The sequence below is a fragment of the Myotis myotis genome, unplaced genomic scaffold (assembly GCF_014108235.1).
Source record: "Myotis myotis isolate mMyoMyo1 unplaced genomic scaffold, mMyoMyo1.p scaffold_m19_p_9, whole genome shotgun sequence".
Lineage (NCBI taxonomy): Eukaryota > Metazoa > Chordata > Mammalia > Chiroptera > Vespertilionidae > Myotis > Myotis myotis.
Window position 1 is genome coordinate 88417328 of NW_023416401.1, and position 23590 is coordinate 88440917.

The 23590-nt window shown below is 42.2% G+C and overlaps 1 protein-coding gene across 13 annotated transcripts in view; it reads left to right on the forward strand.

The window, feature by feature from the left end:
• The window catches only part of RAB22A (RAB22A, member RAS oncogene family), a 52950-nt gene extending 29800 nt beyond the window's left edge, over positions 1 to 23150 (forward strand). Inside the window, exons 3-9 of one of the 13 annotated variants that reach the window (XR_004969868.1) lie at positions 1593 to 1674; positions 10341 to 10412; positions 10500 to 10606; positions 11161 to 11270; positions 16222 to 16349; positions 20364 to 20455; positions 21213 to 23150. Coding sequence is in view for 7 of the 13 variants with exons in the window: in XM_036321499.1 (XP_036177392.1) it covers positions 1593 to 1674; positions 10341 to 10412; positions 10500 to 10606; positions 11161 to 11270; positions 16222 to 16319 (469 nt within the window). In the remaining 6 variants the exon portion in view is untranslated. Of the gene's footprint in view, positions 1 to 1592; positions 1675 to 10340; positions 10413 to 10499; positions 10607 to 11160; positions 11271 to 11793; positions 13048 to 13891; positions 14063 to 16221 lie in introns of those variants that run through there. The other 12 variants (XR_004969867.1, XR_004969870.1, XR_004969869.1 and 9 more) reach the window with 12 other exon arrangements.
• The last annotated feature ends 440 nt before the right edge of the window (positions 23151 to 23590 follow it).

Below are 23590 nucleotides of genomic sequence, written 5' to 3' on the forward strand. Positions count from 1 at the left end.
GAGTTGCAAGCTTTTAGGACTAATTGTAAAGTCTAAACTAAAATGTTTCCTGGAGCTGCCTTAAAAAAAAAAAAAATAATAATAATAATATACCTTGTGTAGGTATAGTGCTTTACAACTTACAGAGTACTTTCATGACATCATATCATTTAATTTTTACAATAAACGAGTCTGATTGAATGCTTAGATCTCTGCTGAGAAATCGTGCTGCACGTCCTGATTTAATCATGGTGAGTTGCCAGAAGTTCTCAAAACAATAACCATTTATTGAGCACCTTCTATGCATAAAGCACTTTACTTAGGATACCTAGGGGTACATTTCCAGTAAATAAATATCCAGTAAATAGTACCTATCCAAAAATGTGATCTTGCTTTCTAACTTCCTTTCCCTTCCTCATCACAGTCACTGTTTGGGAGGCTGCTTGCTAAACCATAATTTATATAAATATTGCCAGGAATTCAATTGTAGCAGAATTTAAGTTTTTTAAAACTAAGGATTCTGATACTTAGCTGAGCTCAGTGATTCTTCAGAGAGCCATTCTATCGATTTCATCTTGTACTGTCTTAAAGTTTATGTAGCTATTACACGAATCTCAGAAGTATTTCAAACATCCAGTGTATTTGGAAGTGTTTGAATGGGATGTTCAGGGTATGGTTCCAACAGTGCAGCAGGGCCCTTGGCCCCAAGGGCTTAATATCCAGTAGAAAAGGAGAGACAGTCATCTCCAGGGTCTTTGATGTTTTGAGCCTGGGGGACAAAGGACTCCCAAGATGGAACTATCTGGGTGCATTGGGGGGTAGAAGATAGTATTAGAGCCAGGCCTAGCCCCAGAGCAGGACTAAACCTGTGTCCAGGAGCCCCTAGGGTGTCCAAGCATGTGCTCTGGGCCACCATGGCACCTCAGAGATTTTCCAAAAGGTATGAGACACCCCCCTCCAAATAATAGGATTCCTACTTCATAGGCCCCTGGGCAGAATGGTCCCTCAGAATGAGTGATATGGCCTGCACACCGTCATTCCTTTCCCATCAAAGACTAGGTCAGGCTCAGATGTGGCCCATTAGGTCAGCTGAAGGGCTGTTTTGCTACTGAAACAGAGGTGATCACCAGGATGTGGCTTCTTCAGCTATCTTCCTGCTCCTTGAATATTGTCTTACACTAGCTCTTATTTGGCTGTACATATGGCCATGTGGTTTGGGAATGGGAGAGCACAAATCCAAATGGCCTAATATTTTTTAATAGAGTACTAAATTCTATTATAGAAAGCTCTTCCATGTTACCATCTTTTAAAATAACAATTTCTGTTCTTTACAAGGGAGAGTATTGTCTGGATTACGAAGTTATACAGAGCTTAGGCAGACACAAGCCAAAGAACGCTTTCTTTTTTGTGTTGGGCAGATGTGCGTAATGCTTTATTTTGACACAGACTATGCAGCCAGTATCTGATCATCTCATAAATACTCCAGAGGGAACCACAATGAGAACAGAGTGTGGAGCAGGAGCCTGAGCGTTAAGTCTAAATGATGTTTCCGACTGGGGCTGGCAACATGCTTTAAATAATTATATTCTGATCATTTAGGTCTCTCTTTATAGGGCATCCTTTATGACCAAGACTGTCCAGTACCAAAATGAGCTACATAAATTCCTAATCTGGGATACAGCTGGACAAGAACGAGTAAGTACTCTTTAATTTACTATGTGTTTTTCTGAGGCCCAAATAAATCTCCAACTAAACCATTGATGTCCCTGTCGTTTCACATTACCCACTCCTCTTCTGCGCGCCTGAGATACATTTATTCCTATTTGCATAGGACAGCCTTTTTCTTTTCAATTAGAACCACAAAGTCCACTGGTGGAGAAAGTGGTAATGGGTACTGAGGGCATTTTTATACTTTTTAGTGTCTTAAAGTAAATGCTGACTAACGGTCTTGATAAAACCCCGCTTAGAGCATTGTGTGTAATTTGGGGCTCCGTCCTCCCACAAAGATAGAAGAGAATTAGTGGTAGAAAGGGATAGCTAAGCACATCTCATTTATAGCTGCCTTTTAAAAGCTAAAGAGGGAACTTTACAGCATATAAAGTTTGAGATTTAAGTGAAATGGATGAGCTAACACAGTGCTTTGCAATAGGTACTTAGTAAATGCCTGATGATAAAATTGTCCAAGATGGTTATCTGCTTAAGGAAGAGCCTGAACCAGACGTGGGAACTGGGCTGAGGCATCACAGTGCAGAGTGGGGATGGGGTGAAGCCCACCCAAGTCATACAGGAGTGGGGAGGTGGGTGGGAGAACACACACCTACCTGCTGCCTTATTTTACTCTGGGCCCTAAGTCTGATTTTCCTGTCAAGGGGTATCTGGCAGCCACCCCATTATTCAGCTGCTGTTTAATTTTGTTTTCAAACAGTACTATCAAATAGAACATCTGATGGATGCACAGTGCTATCTTAAGCTCTTAAAAGTGTACCAGAAGTAATCGGAAGAAATAGTCTGTCATCACGGTCTTCTCTAAGACAGCAGAGATACTGTGTGTGGTATAAAACCTGACAGAATCATCACAAACAAACAGAGGAAACAAAACAGCCTTACTGTTGTCCCGGACGTAGACACCATGCATCTGTACCGATTTAATGTCCTAAGTTTGTCTGTTAGCTTGCTTCTGTTGGTTTTAATGCTGGATGTCATACCCTGTGTCGATTGCTCATCTGAGATCCAGCCCCTAGTCTCCATCTCCCATGCCTTGTACTCTGTATCTGCATGGAGTATTTAGGACAGCTAGGCCTTTGCTAGCCATCACTCTTCCATCCTTCCCAAGTGTTGCTTCCACAGAGCCTTCCTTAACATATCTGTAGGCACAGTTGTGGTGTCTGTCCTATTAGCCAAAAACTCATGTGGCTCTTCAGACTGATAACATATGTGCCCTTTCACTGAACCCCAAGTTTCAGTTTACCCCTCCCATATAGTTGATGATACAGCAACACCCTCATCATAAAGAATCATGCTATGATATAGAGTTCACGAGGCTTTGAGTCCGTACGCACTGTGATGTGGAGCATCTCTTTTTTCTAACCACAAAAAAAAGAGTTAATAGTGTTTATGCCTCCCTTGCTGTTGCCATAATAGCAGAATCCTATTAAGATGTTCTTTGTTTTTTTGTTTTTGTTAATCCTCACCTGAGGATATTTTCCCATTGATTTTTAGAGAGTGGAAGGGAGGGGGGAGGGAGGGAGGGAGGAAGAGAGAGAGAGAGAGAGAGAGAGAGAGAGAGAGAGAGAGAGATCAATGTGAGAGATACATTGATTGTTTGCCTCCCACACATGCCCTGACTGGAGTCTAGGATTGAACCTGCAATCCAGGTTCATGCCCTTGACCAGGAATCAAAGCTGTGATACTTTGGTCCACAGCGACGATCCAACCACTGAGCCAGACTGGCCAGGGTTTAAGTTTTCTGTTTTTTTTCCAGGGTTTAAGTTTTATAGTTAGCTGGTTTGCCTGCCTTTTCTTTCCCTTCCTTCTCATTGATTCTGCACCAGGAATAGTTGCTCTGAGGTATAAGGCTGCCTCACCCCTACCTGAAGCTACATCTCTTAGCCAGGGGCTTGCTCAGGTAATGTAAATGAGGCAGCAGGCAGAGAGAGGTCAAGAGAACTGGCTGGTAGGACCCAGACCCCATTGGGAGACCTGAGAGGGGATCCAGCCTATGGTTGCCAAGCCACTGCATTTCAGAAAAGTTAAACATGTAACAGTGAATCACAAATGGTTTGAAGTACTGTGAGCTTCATCCAGGACATATCTGTGAGCTTATTCTGATGGCAGTGTGTCCTGGGCAAGGCCACCCAAATCCCTGAATATGCCAGCCTTGGCCAGAGTTTCCATTTGCACCTCCTCCAACCAGTTACCCTCTAGGACCCAACCAATGTACCCTACAATTTCATACCCTCAAACCCATGAACTATTGTTTCCTATACTTTGAATACCCGCTCCCACCTTAACCTAGAAAACTCGCCTCTCATGTCACCTCAGGGGAGGGGGGATTTTCCTTCCTGTCCTGCTGTTCTCAGATAAGTACCCACAATGCCGTACACCTATGTTGCCCCAACCTGAATCCAGAGGTCATCTTTGACTCCAACCTCCCCCTCACATTTGCTCCAAATAGATCTCAAATCATTCACTTCTCTCCTCCACTGCCAGCACCATGCTCTCAGACACCTCTAGCTCTCAGCCAGGTGTTCCTCCCTGCTATCACTCTTTCCAGCCCCCACCACACTGTATCATTTCTCACAGGACTCAGAGGAGTCTTTTGGAAGCATAAATCAGACCAGACCTATTATCTTCTTGCTTAATACCCTTCACTATCTTCCTGTAGTTCACCTCCAATAGCCAACCTAGGACCAGTGGCCTACAAAGCCTGGCATGGCCTGCTCTACCTTCTCTCTTCGCCCATCCTCCTCTCACCCACTGAGTTGCAGCCCACTGGTCTCCATTCAGTTCCTCAGACTCTGCCCACCATGCCTTTACACACAGCGAGTCTTCTGCGGGAACTTCCTCTTTCCTCCACTGGGTGCCTGGCCAGGTCTCCTTACTAATCTTTTGGTTTCAAGTTAACTGTTATGCCCTCAGACCCCACAGCTAATAGGGCCCCAGTTCATTCTCCATCAGTGTCCTTGATTTATTCTCCTTAGGACCCTCATTCTAAGTTATAAGTAGATTCTGTCTAGTCACCTTTGGTGGCAGTCTCTCCCCCAGACTGTAAGCTTGGGAGAGCTGGGACCTGTGTCTCGCTCACTCACTGCTATATTCCCACTGCTCGAACAGTGCCTGACCTAGAGCTGATGTGCAATACTGGTCACCAGTCATTAGATAAACTCTTCAGCACATCTCTGTAGTCTGAACAGTCTTTGATTGCCCTTATCCATGGATTGTACCTGTTTCCTTACTTATCCTCTGTTTTCTGTAGTAATGAGATTCATTGTGGAACCAGAGTCATTGTAAAATAAAAACCCTTTTGGGTGAACCCTGTTTTGACCCTTGCAACTGTCTATTAGTTTGATGGGCCAGTTGCAGTGGACTGCCGAGTGATTCATTAAGTCAGTGAAAGAGGTTCTGGAGAACTTTACAGGTGTTGTGTAAAGCCAGTGATGGTCGGATCTTCTTAAATGAAGTGATGATGATACAGGTGCTTCAGAAGATAATGATTTGTATGTAGAAGGGTTGAGAGCCCTAAGGAAAACTGGTGGAATTCTCAAGTAGTTTTGTAAAAATTATCCTTTTTAAGTTGGACCAGGAGAGCCGAAATGAAATGGAAGCTGTCACCTTGCACCAGCAAGCAGTTTCATCAGAAGAACCAGTCAGCTTGGCTCATTCATTCAGCAAACTAGCTTCTGGGTACAGTAATAAACCTGAGTTTTTTTTCAAATGTCAGATTAAATGACACTTGTTTTTATAACTTAAAATTTATTTTCTCAAGACAGAGCCTGCCAGACCTTTTTGTCCCTATTTTCTGTCCTTAATGACTTCGTTTTAGGTGACATCTTTTCAGTCATCCTTCACTAACAAGGATTCGTACAGTATTCTGGGGGCTGTGCACAAAGCACCACAAACACGTATCATAAATATGCCATAAGTGTCGCAACATTTCAAGTACTTGTTGCCTGTGATCATATAAAAGAAAGCTGCTTAACCAAAGTCTAGTAGACACTGCATCCAGTCTAAAGGTTTAAGCTCCTGAATCCTCACATGCTACTCGGATGACGCTTTCCGGAGGTGACACCAGGAAGGCTCGCTTATTGTCTCCGTAGTCATGGAAGGAACTGTTTTTGGGTTTCAAATCAGGAAAAAGTGCAGTAGCCTACTATCATCAGAGCTAAAGTCGACACTATGGCCTGTGGGCTAAGTCTTGCTAGCTGCTTGTTTCTGTAAATAAAGTTTTATTGAACACAGCCGCACACTTACTTGTTTACATATTGTCCTCGACTACTTTCATTCTTCAGTAGTACAGTTGAGAAGTTGTACCAAAGATCAAGTGAACCGCAAAGCCTGAAATATTTAATACCTGGCCCTTTCCAGAAAAAGTTTGCTGAACCCTTATCTGGAGCCAGATTTGGAGCAGAGATGTGCGGACATCCTTTGAGTCTCTATTTAAGCTGCCACCTTCCTTTATACAGAAGGACATGAAAGAGTTTCAATGTCAGTAATGGCGGAGTGGCTTGTAATGGAGTCACCCTCCCACAGACAACAGTTCTCTGGAAACTGGACAACACATTAAACAGCATCTATCAGAAGGTACTACCAGATGCAGCCAGAGACTCCACTGGGGGAAAGCCACATTTTTACAGTTTTTCCCAGGAGGGCAGTCCCAGTCCATGTGGGACAGGGTAGCTAGGACTCGAGTAGAAAGCCTGTCTGTTTAGCTTGTGGCTTCTGAGGACAGACTTTAGGGCTGCTAGAGCAACCTAGGAAAGAAGAGGCAAGTCCCAGAAAAGGGGGACCAACAAGAAGGGAAGCCCTAAAATCTGCTTATAAATTCCCATCAAGGCTTTGCCTGACCCCCAATTGTGAATGAATGGGGAAGACACTGAGGCCCCCAGCAGAAGGCACAGCTAGAGAGACCACAAGACTGAGCAGAGATTGGGCTGCTGCTCGTCTGTCGCAGGAAACATCGAGTTTGGAGTTTGAGTCCAATCCTGCCGTGTTGGAGGGATTGGTAAACACCTTGGGCTTCCATTGAAACCTCAGAAGGATCAGGCCTCAGGAGCAGACACCATGTCCAAGGACTAAAGACAGACCCAGGCAGACTTACCCTAACCACCGGCAAAACCAATCTCACGATGAGTAGTCAGCAATTTCACACTCCTCGGAGAAGGTAAAGATAGTTTAAGTTGTTCAAAGATTTAAGGAAAAGTAGTCTTATCTACTTTGTACAGATGGGGAAGCTTGCACAGAATGAAAACTAATAACCATATGGAAATGGTAAAACTGAAAACTGTAACATCGAAATGAAAAATCTGCTGGATGGGTGACAAAAATGAGTCAATCAGAAGAACAGGGGAAGAGTGGGAAAATAATGAGCATAATCTCAGTACCATAGGGACAAATCCACACAGTCTAACATTTGTATAACTGAGACCCCGGAGTGGGGAGCGGGGACAGAAGAAAAGGGATATTTCAAGAAATAATGGCTGAAAATTTCCCAAATCTGGTGAAACATATCAACTCACAAATCCAAGCAGTTCAGCATACCCATTAGTACAAAGAAAACTACCTTAAGGTGCATCATAGTCAAAATGCTGAAAACCAGAGTTAAAGAGGAAAAGCTTGTGAAAGCAGGCAGAGATAATAAACACGTTATGTACAGGGGGACAGTATGAATGATGGCTAACGTCCCACACAAACAGGCTAGAAGACCGTAGAACAGCATCTCTAAAGTGCTGAAAGCAAAAAAGTCACCCTGCCAAATTATCTTTCAAATATGGAGTCAAAGTAATGACAGTTTTAGAAAAGTAAGTGCTGGGAGGATGCAGCAGCAGCCCCAGAAGGGTTTCCGGCTGACGGGTGACACAAAGTGGTAACTCGGACCCATAGAAAACAATATATAAAAATCCCTTTTCTCAGCTGATTTAAAGGCTACTGGCTATTTACTGCAAAAATTACAGCATTGGATTGTATAGTTTGTAGTGTATGTAGATTGAAAATACTAGTATTTTACAACAGCACATAGGACAGTGGGATAAAAAGAATGAGACTTTTGCAAGTTTCTGGTATTGTACATGAGGTAGTACATTTTTAAACTCTAAGTCAACTGTGGGGGTGTGGGGGGAATGTATATTGTAGTTATACAAGCATACCACATAAAAAGTAATACAAGAGGTATAGATAAAAAGCCAATGGACAGATTATTAAAATTAAATACTAAAAATATTCAGTTAATGCAAAAGAGGGAGGTAAAGAATAGGATTTTTGAAATGGAACAAATATAAAACAAAAAGCAAAATGGTGACATAATATCAGTAAGACCAAATATATCAGTAAGTACATTAAATGTAAAGGAACTGCCGAAACCGGTTTGGCTCAGTGGATAGAGCGTCGGCCTGCGGACTGAAGGGTCCCGGGTTCGATTCCGGTCAAGGGCATGTACCTGGGTTGCGGGCATATCCCCAGTGGGGGATGTGCAGGAGGCAGCTGATCGATGTTTCTCTCTCATCGATGTTTCTGGCTCTCTATCTCTCTCCCTTCCTCTCTGTGAAAAATCAATAAAATATATTTAAAAAATAAAAAATAAAAAAAAAATAAATGTAAAGGAACTGAGCATTTCACTTAAAAGGCAGAGTTTAGCAGCATGGGTCAAAAGGCAGGATCATCCATGTGCTGGCTGGCAGAGGACTGCCTTAAATACAAACAGAGATAGCTTGAAAATAAAAGAATGGAAAAGGATAGTCTATGCCCGTTAAAAGCAAAAGAAAACCATTGTGCTTATATCAATATCAATGGCGTAGATTTGAAGACAAGGGTTATTGTCAAGGTTAAAGAGCATCAGGGAACTTTCTGTGTTGGTAGAAATGTTTACTATCTTGGTGGGATGTTTACGTGGGTGCATCCACATATGTCATTTTATCAAAACTTAAGATCTTTTATCAAACTTAAGATCTTTGTACTTTTCTATATGAATTTTACCTTCCAAATTTGAAGGTAAAAGCAACAACAGCCTTGTAAAGATGTTGCGGTGTGGTACATCAGAAATGAAAGCTAATGCCATCCCTTTGTCTTGCCTGTACACTCCTGCTCCCCTCATGCTCTCCTTGGAAGTCAGCCCATCTTCCCCACCCAGGAATGCAGTTCCCTCTATGTAGTGCTTTCTTGCTCCTAACCTGTATTTTTTGTTGTTGTTTTTTTTCTCTGTAAAACAACATATTTTATTAGGAGTTATCAGGCTTCCGTCCAGAAGCAGGGGTCTTTCTCACATAGGAAGTGAAACTTCCTATGACACTGAGGTTGGGGTCTGGCTTTAGTTTGATATCACCCCATACTTAACAGTTCTTACTTGTGTTTTCACCAATTCTGGCTTTTCTACAATGTGCAAGCGCAAGGCCCCAGAGAGAAAACCATGTAAACAGACAGGCTACCTTCCCTCATGGAGTTTACAGTCAAAATTTCGCTTTCTTTTGTAAAACTCAAGTGAACATGGAAGTTTAAAAGCCAGAGATCAAGCTCATTAGGTGAGAAGTTGCAGACTGTATGTGAGCTGTGCAGCAGATGTTAAGCTCTGCGGACAGTTCTTACCTGAGGTGGGCTAGCCACCAGGGCAGAGAGTAAGGTGGGGAGGACAGTGGGAGCCCGTTCTATGTCGGATCCGGTTTCAAACTTGAGGTGTAAGGCAAAGATCAATTACAGGTAAAATCTTCTCTTTAAATTTTGGCATCACAGTCGCTGAGTGAGGTACTCAAACCAGCACATCCACATGGCCAGAGAGCCCAGGTGACTGGGCAGAGAGCAACAGCATAATGTCTCACACTGGTTGAGAGACATGGCCAGCTACTCAGCCTAGCCCTTTAAATTGTTCTTCTGCTCCTCTTTCCTTCCCTTCCCTGTCATTCCTCCTTCCTTCCCTTCTCTGTCATTTCTGTCCCCCTTCCCTCCCCTCCCCTCCCCTCCCCTCCCCTTTCCTTCCCTGTCATTCCTCCCCTCCTTTCTTTCCTTCCCTGTTATTTCTCTCCCCTCCTTCCTTTCCTTTCCTGTTGTATGCAGGATGAGAGAGCGGGTGATGAGTGGAAGGAAGCTGCGTATACAGAGTTAATTTCATGTAAATGAAATTATATACTTACCCACATTTGGGAATTGCCACCTGCATGGAATTAGGCAGAAATGGAGTTACAGACTCATCCCAGTATGGAGGGTCGACCTGTCCTCATTTCTGGGGTACCATCAGCATTCATATGACAGGGTCTTCTTCATGACACCCCAGTGCAGCCGCTTCTCTGGAGAGCTATTTGCAGCATGATTTTTATCTCCTTGATCGTTTGAGGAGTCGAAGTTTAAAGGACTATTGAATAAGTGAATTTGGGAACTATAACATTGAGTTCAATTAAAAAGCCTTTTTAGCTGAAACAATTGTTTATAGCACTATATTTAATTCCTATAAAACTGTATTCTAAACTATCTTCTGAGAGACATTTCAGTGTTACATTAGAGTTGTTGCCTTTGGTAATCACTGCCTCATTTGCTTTAAAGCATCATATCATCTTGGGCTTAGAAGAAAGATTACCTTTTGTGTAGGGATAATGGGTTTAAGAGTCTAGTAAAAAACATTAACCAGTTTTCCCAATTTTGTTGTTTCTTTTTCTCTGCAGTTCCGTGCCTTAGCGCCCATGTACTATCGAGGGTCGGCTGCAGCTATAATTGTTTATGACATCACAAAAGAAGTAAGACCTGTATTGTGTTTTCCAGACTGCTTTGAAAACCCTCTTGGTTGCTTAGCTCTCCAGTTGCTTTCCCCTTGTGTGTTACAGGAGACCTTTTCAACATTAAAGAATTGGGTAAAGGAGCTTCGACAACACGGTCCACCTAATATTGTAGTTGCCATTGCAGGAAATAAGTGTGATCTTATCGATGTAAGGTAAGTTATTAGAACAGGAGATTACAATGCTGATCATGTGTTCCTTTTCTTACCGAGCAATATCCAGTTCAAGAATCTTGCTTTTACTTTATCTCTGGCATTGAAAAATCCCTTTTCGTTGTGTGGCTGGACTCCTCAAGTTTCAAAGTAAAATTAAGAGTTCAGGCATTTGGAGCCAATTAGGTTATGTATGTAGACAGGTATGTAATTTATTTAATGTTGGTTGCATCAGGCTTGACATGATCTGAGCTTAGCTCCCATGAAATAGTATACTGGAACAGGGGAAGCAGGTTTTCAGGAAAGCACATTTGTTAGAAGTTTCTGTGGACCGCTTCTATAATTCCCAACGCAGGGGCATTACTTTGGCGGGCGGGGCCATTCTCTGATCATTCCACTGCATGCATTGCTAGCAGTACATTTTTGTTTTGTTTAACCATAGACATGAGCCATTTGTGGCATCCTTTGTCATCATCAGTCTGCTGAATTACTGGGTAGGTGGGATAACATGAAGCACTGATGGGTCACATTTCTGATTTGCAATCGTTGCCTTTCAGAGAAGTCATGGAGAGAGATGCTAAGGATTACGCCGACTCCATCCATGCGATTTTTGTAGAGACCAGTGCAAAAAATGCGATAAACATCAATGAACTCTTTATAGAAATTAGTGAGTATCTCTGTGCCGTACGGCTTTTTCCTGTGCAGGGCAACTGAAAAACAGAATTGTCTTTCTGGGTGGAATTCCTTCTTCGTTTCTGGTACGGTTCTCAGTGGAATGAGAGTTGAGAGGGTAAGAGTGACAGCGGTTTTCATGTCATGTAATTGCTGGAGAGCTGCTGCCTGACGACTGACCCTTCTATTAAGATCGTTGCTACTGCCCTGACTGGTTTGGCTCAGTGGATAGAGCGTCAGCCTGCGGACTCAAGGGTCCCGGGTTCGATTCCAGTCAAGGGCATGTACCTTGGTTGCGGGCACATCCGCAGTGGGGAGTGTGCAGGAGGCAGCTGATCGATGTTTCTCTCTCATTGATGTTTCTAACTCTCTATCCCTCTCCCCTTCCTCTCTGTAAAAAATCAATAAAATATATTTAAAAAAAAAAAAAAAAAGATCGTTGCTACTAATAAATTATGCACAGGGCCTGGAGGGCCTGGAAACTTGCCTCTCCCTCTTTCTCTCTTTGTATGTTCCAGTGAGTCGTCTAAAGTCATTGAGAATGAATAAAATAAATAAGGGGAAGGGAAATGCATGTAGAATTCCACTGTAAGGAAACCCTCAAAAATTACTACTAGGCAAGTAAAAGGTAAGACCTGTCTTCCTTTCCCTCCCCCTATCTAGTGTTAATATGATGACACTAGATGGAGAGGCTGCTGCATACCTTTGGGACCCTCTACAGATTGTATCTATGTTTATTCATTTCATTCAAGTTCATCAAAATGTTTATTGAGAACTGTTCCAGGCTCAGGGGAGACAGTGGAGAATGAGACAGGCACAGCCCCTGCGCTGCTGGAGCGTAGGCTGCCCTGCAGGGACAGACAGCACAGCAATAGTGAGATCCTCTCAGATGATAAGCATGGATGGCAAGATAGTAATACAGGATGAAGTGAAAGAGTGCCTGCAGGTGTTCAGGGAAAGGCCTTTCCTGAGCAGGTGATGTTGGAGCTGAGATGTGACAGAGCAGCCCGTGCCAGGACCTGAATTCACGTTAACTGAGCATGTCAGACTCCAGCTGGAGAGCAGGGGACAGCTGTCAGGCATCATGAGCTTACTCATTACGATCCATTGTCTGGTGAGATACGAGATTGCTGAAGCTGGAAGGCGCTCAGTGCCCACCAGGACCCACCAGTGACAGCCCACCAGTGGAGCTGGCCCAGGGCGAGTGCTGGGACTCGGGTGGCAGAAAGCCTCACAGCTGGTGGTGAGGGCCCAACTCCAACAGTGTGGCCACACTAGAGTGTAAGCCTCTGGTCTCCCAATTGCTTGGGTTGCTTTTTTTTTATTTTTATTTTTTGATGTTTTTAGTTCAGAGAACCAGAGATCTGAATTTTATGTAACATGTTTCACTGCTGAGATTTGGCCACTAACTCAAATGTTTGTAGAGTACTGTACAGACCTACCAACCCCATCTATGGCAGAGAACGCCTGTGGGCTGCTGGTTTGCAACCTCTAGTCCAGTCCCTTCATGTCAACATTAAAAAGTCATGACGTGCCCTGGACGGTTGGTTCAGTGGTTAGAGCGTCAGCCCACGGACCAAAGGGTCTCAGGTTCAATTCCCAGTCAAGGGCATGTACCTCAGTTGCAGGTTTGATCCCCAGCCTCGGTGGGGGCGAGTTGGGGAGGTAACCAGTCAATGTGTCTCTCGCATCAATGTTTCTGTCTCTCTTTCCCTCTTCCACTCTGAAGACCAATGGAAAAATTTCCTCAGGTGAGAATTAAAAAAAAAAAAGTAATGATGATTATTGTCTTCCTGGATTGTAAATAGCAGGTACCCAAAGGCATTCTTAAAAGACAACTGGAGGCCAGTCAGAAGTTTTTCACAATTCAGGCTAAAAACTCTAAGTATGGTGTCAGATGTGTATTGAAATTATTACTTTTTCTAAAATTATTTTTTTGTTAATCCTCACCCAAGGATATTTTTTTCCATTGATTTTTAGAGAGAGTAGAAGGCAGGGAAGGAGGGAGAGAGAGAGAAATGTCAATATGAGAGAGACACATCGATTGATTGTCTCCTGCACACATCCCGACTGGGGCCGGGAATCGAACCCGAGACCCTTCAGTGCAAGGGCCAATGCTCTAACCATTGAGTCACACTGGGTAGGGCTGAAATTATTACTATTTTTAAGTATTCTTTACTCTTAACAGTATTTGAAACAGGAAGGCAGTGAATTATACCAACAATGAAAATCCTTAAATAAAAACAAGCATGTACATACTCATCTTAACTATGAAAAATAAAAAATATATGTTCACAAAGATTAGAAAAACTGAGTCAGATATAAATTGAGGTTAATGCTTACTGGGTGTTACAAAGTTGTGTTAGCACAGTAGCTGGCATACTTGCTTCTTCCTGAAATGTAAGTGCTCACATCAGATGTACAGCGCTCAAGGAATTTTCACAAGCAAAGTATACTCCTGTCATCTGCACCCAGAGCTAGACCCAGGGGCACCTCCCAAAGGGAACCATCGTCCTGACTACTGACTCTTCAGATCTGTTTTGCCTGTTTTCATACTTTATGTTTTTTGAAACATACTGTATTTACTCTTGTGTCTGACTTCCTTATCTCTTTTAGGTTCATACATGTTTAGGTTCATCTGTATCATTGCATGATCCATTCTTGTTTCCGTGGTGCATCTGTCAGCCTCAGAGTCAGAGCAGGAGGATGCCCACGGTGGTTATCCATCCTGTTGATAGGCATCTGAGTGGTTGTTTCCAATGTAGAGCTATTACAAATGGTACCGCTGTGAGTATTCTGCTTCCTGTCCCGTATATACACAATAGGCACACATTTTGATAGGTGTATTTTATACCAGGAGAAGAGTAACAGTCCTGGGTATGCATGTGTTCAGTATGCATGCATACCTTGCTGACCTTACACCAGGGGAATGGGAGTACTCTTCATCCCCGGTGGGCAGGTAGTGATTTGCATTTCTATGACAGTTAATGAAGTTGAGCACCTTTCCAGGTATTTATTTATGTTTACATACTCTCAGGATGTCCTCCTTTGTGAAGTTCTGTGTTTTTCTGTTCAGTTGCCTTCCTTTTCCTGAGTGTTCATTGATCATACTGGTGATCATGTGTGTTGGACAAATCTTCTGCTCTGTCCATGGCTTGACTTCCATGTCTGAATCCACTCCTTTGATGAACTGGAGTTTTTAACCTTAGTAGAATCCCATTGGCCCTTGTTTTCCTTTATGGTTGACACTTTCTGGCTCTGGTATGAGAAGTCACTGCCTATTCCCAGGTTAGGAAGATGCTCTCCTCTGCCTCCTTCTAAATGTGCTTCAGAGATGACTGTTATCCCAGCTGTACTTCCAGGACCTATTTAGTGAGAAATGTGTGATGGCCAGAAACTTTAGTAAAGGTTTTGAACTAATTCACAGTTTATTCACAACAGCATGTACAGGCATTTGAAAAGTAGAGGTAGGACATACTGGGGAATACCTTCCAGTCATGTGGACACATGCTGGGTACTACCCACCTGATTTGAAGGCTGCTCGACGTGCTGGAGGCTCCAGGCATGGCAACCAAGGACCCAGGAGCTGGCATATTCCATCTCAGTCTGTCCATGCCCAGAATGCACGCACCCAGTTCATCTCATGTCTTCAGAATACTTCAGTGCCTGGAACTGTGCTAATGACCCTGGAAACAAAGATGGACAAACAGGATTTCCCCTTAGAAGGGCTGAGGATCCAAGTTGAGGGAGCTCTTTGCATAAACAAATATATGACAGCGTGCCTCCAAAGTCCTGATGGATTCCAGTGCCTAAGATGTTGGAGAGTTAGGAAGTGGGAGGCGTCAAGAAAGCCTTGTATAGAAGCAGCCCTGAAGTTATCAGTGGGGTGGGTGGATGGATGGGTGATACCAGGTTTCCCTCAAAATCGACATGCTTCATGGAGCAGTAAAGTGAAACCTGTTCATTCTCATACATGGTTGGTAGCAGAACAACGTGGCACAGCCTCTTCAGAGAACAATTTGGCAGCATCTGTCACAATTTAAATTGCACGTCCTTTCCGCATCTGGACTAGACAGACACTGGGCTACAGGGGCTATATCGAGGTCAACACCCAGAAGTAGAATAGCGTGACCTGGCTCTTCAACTCTGTTAGTTTATCCAACACATGCACTCAGGTTCATAAAGATATTCTTGCATCGTTGTTAGTAGCATCAGAATATTGTAAACAAACTAAATATCTGTCAACAAGGGAGCGCTTTAATTACAGTACATCCGTAATACACTGAAGTGTCACAGAGCTATCACCTAGAAGGTGGCAGCTCTCCAGGCACTGTGCTGGGACCGTCCCAGGGCACACCGTGAAGACAATGAGGTGGAGAGCCGTGCACTCTGGTTGCTCCTGTCCCAGTTTAGGAATGGGGACAGGTTAAGATGTGTGTGTTGTATATGTCTATCCACACCTATTCCTGGACAGAGGGATGGATCTGTTCTGATTAATTTTTTATATCACGTGCATGCGTTACGTACTCAAAACAAGATGTTATTAACAGGTAATTTTTTTATTTTTATTTAAGAAAGTGTTACTAAATGCCACGTGCTATCTTTGCTTGGACCCTGAAACAAAACACAACATCAATGGAAAACTGCTGGCATCTGAAAAAAGTGGAGTTCAGCTACTAGTGATATGCTCATGTTGAATTTTTCATTTCAACAGATGTCTTGTAGCAGTGTAAGATAGTAACATTAGGGGACACTGGGTGAGGAGTATCAACAACTCTATATTATCTTTGCAACTTTTCTGTAAATCTAAAATCATTACAAAATTAAAAATTTATTAAACTTTTTTTAATGAAACCTGCCAAGTTATATCTACAAAATTGTGTCTGAGAATGAGCAGATTTAGAAAGTTAAGGTTCATTCCCTTCCCTCCTGTCCTCTTGGTTTAGGTCGAAGAATTCCATCCACCGACACCAACCCGCCGTGTGGCGGGAAGGGCTTCAAACTCCGGAGACAGCCTTCAGAGCCCAGGCGAAGCTGCTGCTGACTGAGCCTCAGCCTCGGACTCAGTGATGAAGTAGGTGGTCCTGAAAGCTAACAGGAGGGCTGGGGGCCCTGCTGCCAGACTGAGCCTCGCTGGTCTGGGGTCTGCTTCATGCAAAAAAGAGTCGCAGAAATTGACCAGTCTGTTTCCTCTTTGAAGACTGTAGCAGTGCGGTTTCAGTCTTCGGACTTGTGTTATGTAAAGACTCTGGGGGACAAAGGGACTCCATCACTGGCTTTTGACCTTGTTGAAAAGGAACATGTAATTGTATGGATCGTAGGATCCACTTGTTGAGTCGTTTTGTAATCAAGATTTTATGTAACATTTGTAAAGGGAAATGAGCACTTTCATCATTCTTGAGGAAAAGAAGACCTCGTGGAGATTATAATTTCCTTGGTTTCACATTACCCCTGTTCTAGGGAGTTGTATAATTTAAAATGTGGTAGCATCGTTAAGTGGAGGGATGGCGATTATTATCTGAAGGTAAAATGGGTTCTTTATCGGACTGATGGAAATGATTGCATCCATCTCCAGAGCATTTTCCATTGCATACATTAGCCCAGGATACATACAGTAAATTCACAACAACAACAATAGCCTGCAGCTCAGCCTCCGTTTGCATTCTGACCCTGTCCTGTATGTGTCACCAAACTCATTATTGGCTCCTGTAATAAGCTCTAAGGATCAGGGTAGTGGTGGTAGAGAAGCTGACTGGAGTAAATCAAATTGCATATGTTTAAACTGACTAACTGGTTTTAAAAGGAGGAAAAAGAAAGTAGTGTAAATACTGTCAATTTTTTATTTAACCCAAATATTTTGGTGGGGGAAACAATTATCTGTTGCTTAGCCTATGTAAAGTTATAGTCCATATTTATGAGACCATTGCTTAAAAAGTATAAATTATGTAAATATGGTAATAAATTCTGTGTTTCATTCCATTTAATCTTGCCCCATCTTGCATGTGCCAACCCTATTTTCAGCCTGTCCACGGGAGACTCTTCAAAGCACATTTATGTTGTGCGAAAGCATAGAGCCTTAGCTTATAAGTCTTCAAAGATTTCCCTGCCTTTCTTTCCTTCCGTCCCCCTTCCGAAGCCCATCTGGAAATCATAACATAGACATATGCCACTTGGACAAGCCCGACTAGCCCTTTCTAGCCTTGGGGTAAAAAAAAAAAAAAGCTCCAAGCTCAGGTCATTTACCTGGTCTTGGTAATAAGTTTCTTTTCACTTTTAACATCAGCCTCAGACCAACTGTTTGAAGAGAGCTTTCCTTGTTAACAATTTAGCTTATCTTTCCGGTTCCCTTTTCCCCCCTGCCTCTGTTAGTGGTTAACACTCTTTTCCCTCAGGGAGCCTAATGAGGTTTTTAATATAATCTAAAAATAAAGCACTGAAGTGAAGTTGGTGAAAATTTGTCCCTGGTCTAATTTGGCACCCTTCCAACTTGAGTATTGTAAGGGAAGGAAATTTACAAGATTATATAGGAAATGAAACAGCTTGAATTTCAAACTAAATTGTGTTTTCAGAGCTCTCCTTAAACTGAACAGTCAAAACTTTTAAAAATAATTGTTATTTCTTTGTGCACCCCACTTGATATGGGTAGATTTTAATGAGAAAATTATAACTCAAATGAAGTACAAAACGATTCCCTTCTCCCTGGTGAATATCTCAAGCATTTGAAATTGCTTGTTTTTTATTAAAATCCGATAGAAGGAATGTAGTTAGTGAAAATTCTAACATCGTTTTGTTTAAAATACATGTAGACTCTATAGGTGCCCCCCCACCTCCCCCCCACCCACCCACCCCGCCCCAGCATCTTGCTTTCAGAGAAAACAAATAATTGTAAAGACTGGGCTCTTTGCGCCTGAAGGTGGCTTCACTTTATTTCCTATACTGGTACATCCAGGTGGATGGGGGTACTTGGCCACTGCCCTGGTCCATCCCTAGCATTCCCACTCTGGGCCTCTGTCTCCACGACAACAAAATAAAAACAAAGGTTGCTTGACTTCTTCCCGAAGAGGCAATGCTTGTGTGGCCCCTTCTTTCCTATTTTACCAAAAGATGGTGCAAATCTGTGACCTTCACAATATTGCCACCAAACCTGTCAGTGTTTACGATTTCATGGTGTCTGAGTGCACAGGGAAAAACAAAGTGCTTGCTTGCTTCACCTTACTGGTGCAGTGAGTAAATGCCTCTGATCCTGTTTTGACCTTGACTGTTTTCAGCCCCAAACGGGTCCATCCCGGTAGCCCTGCAGCGGTTCTCTGCCATTTCTCAGACACCTTCCAGCATGTAGCGAGGGATTCTCTTTGACTGTAGCCACATATTTTATGCACAGAATGAATGGCGTATGGCATGTGCAGCACTAGCCGCTATTCTTCACGCGTTTCTGGGCCTCTCCTCCCCTCATTTCCATCAGTCATCTCAGAAATTGACATGGCACCATTCTTGTGCAATATCTTTTTAATCCTTAACAACAGCAGCAGATTGCTCTCTCAGATCCACAATTCACACACAATGAAACGGAGAAAAGGGTTTTCATTTATTTTGTTTGCTTATGAAATGCAAAGATGAATATTAAAGTCAGAAGCAGTGTTTCATTTTGAACACACTTTGGATGTTAACCTGACTGAGCAATGATCTGATACACATTTCATACATTCTTTGTTCTTATTTCTTAAGAGAAAAGGCCAAATTTCAAAGGAATTGAGGTCTAATCCATCCATAAAAACCTTTTGGTTCCCTTATGACACAGGGCATTTTTTAAAAAAACTTTAGGGACTGAAAAGAGAAAAATCATTAATTAGCTGCAAGTGTATATTGATTCCTCTCAGAGAAATTGAAATAAGCTCTTTGCAGGTGTCTAATCCTAGTCACCATTGGTCTCCAGAAGTCTCCTTCCACATAAGTGTTTTTCTGATCCTCTGATAACTAATTAACTATCATTTGGTGATTAAAAGAACAAAGTAAGAGTATGATCAAGTGCCCTTCATTTCAATTTCTCTTTAAGAAGTGATTGGGGAGAAGTACCTGGATACAGGCCCTTCAGTTTCCAAATGAACCCTCCATCACCTGCTTCTCAGCCACAGGCAGGATAAGTTCCACACATAGCAACAGGAAGATTTAGTTCCTTTAGAATAACATACTTCTGTGCTGCCCATGTATGATTATGTTTGAAGTGCCTGCCTCCCCCAATTTGAAAGGGTCAAGTCTTTTGCCTGAGAAGCTTGATCTCTTCTAAGTGGGCTGGGGTCCTCCTTGAGGTCATTAATTATCATTTTTAAATGTATAAAGAAAATCACATTTAATTTCTCTGCTTCTCTTTAAGTCTTGTATTCTTTTCGGTCCTCAAGAAGGAAAACAGGTTCTAGGAGGCCTTCTAAATTAAACGGGAAGCTACAGTAATGAAAACGTCCATTAGAGAACCATTCCCTGGCTCCCCTGGGGACATGGAACCAGAAGGCCTGCACTTCTCGGGCTGTGTCAGCAAGGGCAGGTCTGATGCAGATGGCGAGGCACTAATTGGCAGGTCAGCCTCAGAGCTTGAAAAGGTATTTCTTCATGGTCATGGGCATCTGTAATAGTCTGAGAATGAATGGCAAAAGAGGTTGTATTAATTCTTATAAGCATTTTTCACTCGTTTTAAAACTGAAAACATGATCCACGGCCCCTTGGTGTGTAAGATAGAGGCACAGAGTATATTACGTGCACAACAGATGTGTTTACAGGAACCTGCATAGGTAATGAGAGAATCCTTTCTTTCTGGGGGAATGTTGCTGGAAGTCCCTTAACTCTGATCTACTTTAGAACATTGGGTGGAAATGACAACACCCAGACTCAGGCTGTCTTCCCTCTCCAAACTCACTTGGCTGTAAATATTCCTCCTAACCCTCTAGTAAAAACTAAAAGACAGTGATGAGCCAGATAGTGTAGCCCTGTCAACAATCTTTGTTATTTACATTTGTCTTAGGACTAGCAGCATGACTTCTGTTAATTAGTCACTCCAGGAGGTGGTCTACCTCTTGACAGTTCATATTTTTTAAAGGAAGAAGTGGAGTGTACCTTTAAGGATCAAGTTGTTACTGCATACCTGACTTCAATTAGCATGGTCCATCAACAATTTTAAAATGATGCAAGGTAAGGTATAGGAGAAAAATAAATAGTCTAAGCAATGATTCTTCTAGGAGATAGACCTTATACTGTGTAGTTTTAGAAGAGGGAGGTGGGTGGGATTCAGCCCCGAACTGAAAGAAACAGCCTTTGCCAATTTCTCTTGACAGCAGAGTTACTGGTCTTGACTTCCAGTAATAGAAATCCAGGCAATTTGATTATCTGATTTGCAAGAAACATTAATGGAATGCTGGGGCATTTGTCCTGTTCTTTGTGCAAATGAAATTCTAAAAAAATATTAGGAGGGTGTTACATTTCTCAGTAGCCTCCACTTTTTCAATCCAAGAGAATGATAAGTGAGAGATCTGTGGTGATGAAGTTTCATTAGACATAATGAAGAAAGTGAAAAAATAGAACCAAGAATGTCTATATTTCTCAGTTTGTCCTTCAGAATTCTTTTCTTAGCATATAGGAAAATGATTTACTTCCCAAATCAAGAAGGGCTTCTACTAGCATAGATCAACTTTAATTTGAGGGTCTGTACCATCAGGAATAACTAATATCTATGTTCTTTATAGAGTATAATCAATTAGAGATATGCTAGAATATTTGGGTCTTCCAAACAAAAGGATTCAGAAGTTTAATGAAAAGAAAAACCTTTCATCTTTTCCTTTGATTACATTGAACATTTTAGATAGTAATATTAGAATGTGTCATTAGTAGATACTGAATTAAAATCATAGAGCCTTAAATTTAACAAGAAAATGTTTTCATTTATTGCCAGTTCATTTTCGGATCTGCATGGTGCCCAGTGCCTCATCAAAATGCTTCATAATTGAAACAAAATTCAAGATAACCTTCCCTGAACAGGAATTCAAGTGCCAAGAATTCAGCCAATTAATGGCAAATCCTAAGACAGCAATGATTTTTTTTGAAAGCGCCTCTTTTAATTGGCAGTTTTAAATGGTAGACTTTAATGTTCTTAATCATGCAACAGAAATAAAACATGCCAGTCTTCATGCCACGTCTTAATTTAGGAACTTTTCAGTGCTTCCAGAAGCAAATTATTTACTATCAGTGCTCCCTTAGAGGAAGTCATTTTTAAAGTAGCATTCCGCACATAGGGCCATTTATCTTTACTCAGAACTGAAATTGTCCCCCAAAGCCACGTCATGTTGTAGAAATGGCAGGAGCGTGGGGCCGTCCCAGGTGGACAGGCAGCGCACCCCTACTTGGAACATTGTCAGCCCACAGCAGTGATGACTTCACTTTGGGGCTTCATCTTAATCTCGTTTGTCCTTTATGAATATTTTCATTAAATTTACCCTGGAATAATCAAGTTTACTCCCTGAGAAATTTCAAAAACAGGGCTTGAATTTGTGTACCTCCTTTTACTTTACGTATGAGGTTATGACATAATTGATGAAACTTTTCCTTAATATGGATCATACCCATGATGTCAGAACGACCGGTCGATTCAGTGCAGGAAAAATTATGGGTAGCTAGCCAGTCAGAACAGCTGATTGGTAGCTCTGTTTTTAAACCATTTGTCGTGTTGTGTGGACAGAGCTTTATTGCTCTGGGAAAGATTTTCTTTTTCACTCTCCTCCAGCTCCGTCTTTCTATCATCTCACTTTATGAGTCACTCACGTAGTTGTCAATCATGCCTCTGACCTTCTTAAGAATTGATGTCTTGCCTTCTCTGTGATCGAAGCGGACTGCTTACCTTATTTCTCTTCTTCTCATTTTGCAGTGGGCTGTCCCTTAAAGTCACAGGGCACCATCCACCTCCTTAATGCACGTGACAGTTCTGTGCTGCCTCCCACAAGCACTGTAGGGCTTGCTCTCCACATCCAACAAGAGAGGCAAGACATAACCAGTGCCGTCAGAAAACAAGGCTAATTTTAGGTGAAGAACTCCCATATTTTGAGAGAGGCAGTGGGCAGCACTAACTTAAGTGGCAACATGACTTGAGTGACAAAATGTTTTCTAGCACTGGTGATGAGATAGTGTGAGTGTCAGAACTTCGCTTAGTGTGTAATAGAGCATTTGTCAACGGATGTGACAATCCAAGTCCAGTCTTGAAGGGAAGCAGATATGGAGTGTGGAAGTGAGCCTAGACATTAATTTTTTTAAAAGCTAAGCCCTCATACCAGCAATTCTTATTTCTCCTAAGAATGTCATGCCTTTTCAAGACCTGATTCAAGGAGTAAGATACTTGTGCCTTTTATAATAACATCTATTATGAAAAAAATAAAATGAATTTGCTTCCAGTTTAGGCCACTTGGTAGCACTATAAAGAGCCCAGATTTATAGCCGTGGCTTCCCTGCATGACGCATTGCTTGATTACCTGTGATGAACTATTGTAATGATGACTTGCCAAGCTTATATGGATGTTTAAAGACTTTATTTTTGCAGTCTTAACCTTGGGCTGGACCTGAGTCTATAGGTAAACCATATAATATCTGTGTTGTTGTAGATGCTGACAAAAGGAAACTAGATCTTTGGATTTTTGTTGTAAGATTTTTCTGTTTTTACTTAGCCAGTGGTAGATAGTTTGCAGATGGTGGTTGATTTGGCACACTTTTAAACTATTGTTTTAGCTTGAATATTATATCATCAACTTTTATAGAGGATAACGTGCTAAATCACAACAAAATTTGTTGTATTGTAAGAAGGTTGTAAACATTTTCTTAATAAAATACTATGTTTATAAATATATGCGTTTGCCTTTCAAATTGTTTTTCTTTGTAATAGTATACATCACACATTTGTCTTAACGAAATATTCTGAAGTCCCTTTAAAATTATGTTTGAAAACCGAAATAGCAGAACTCTGATAGTTCTGGCGTGTGGTGAGCAGCAAACTAAGCATATGAACTGATCCATCTGCCTGGCGTCCTGCATCTTCGCATACAACCCCCCTCCCACTCCGCTTCCCTGCGTGCTTCCGAGGCTATGATGGGGTATGGTTCTGGCAGCCTGCAGTGTGGGAGGAAATTCTGCTTCCCTTCCAGGTAAGGAACAGTGAGGTTCCTTGCTTGGTTCATGGGAGAAAAGCTTTAGGCCATCATCTGTTATTGGGGGATTTCATCAAAGGAGCCAGTAAATTTCCATTCTGGTGTTGACTTGAATCCTGGAATCCCCCAGGGCCACTCACTG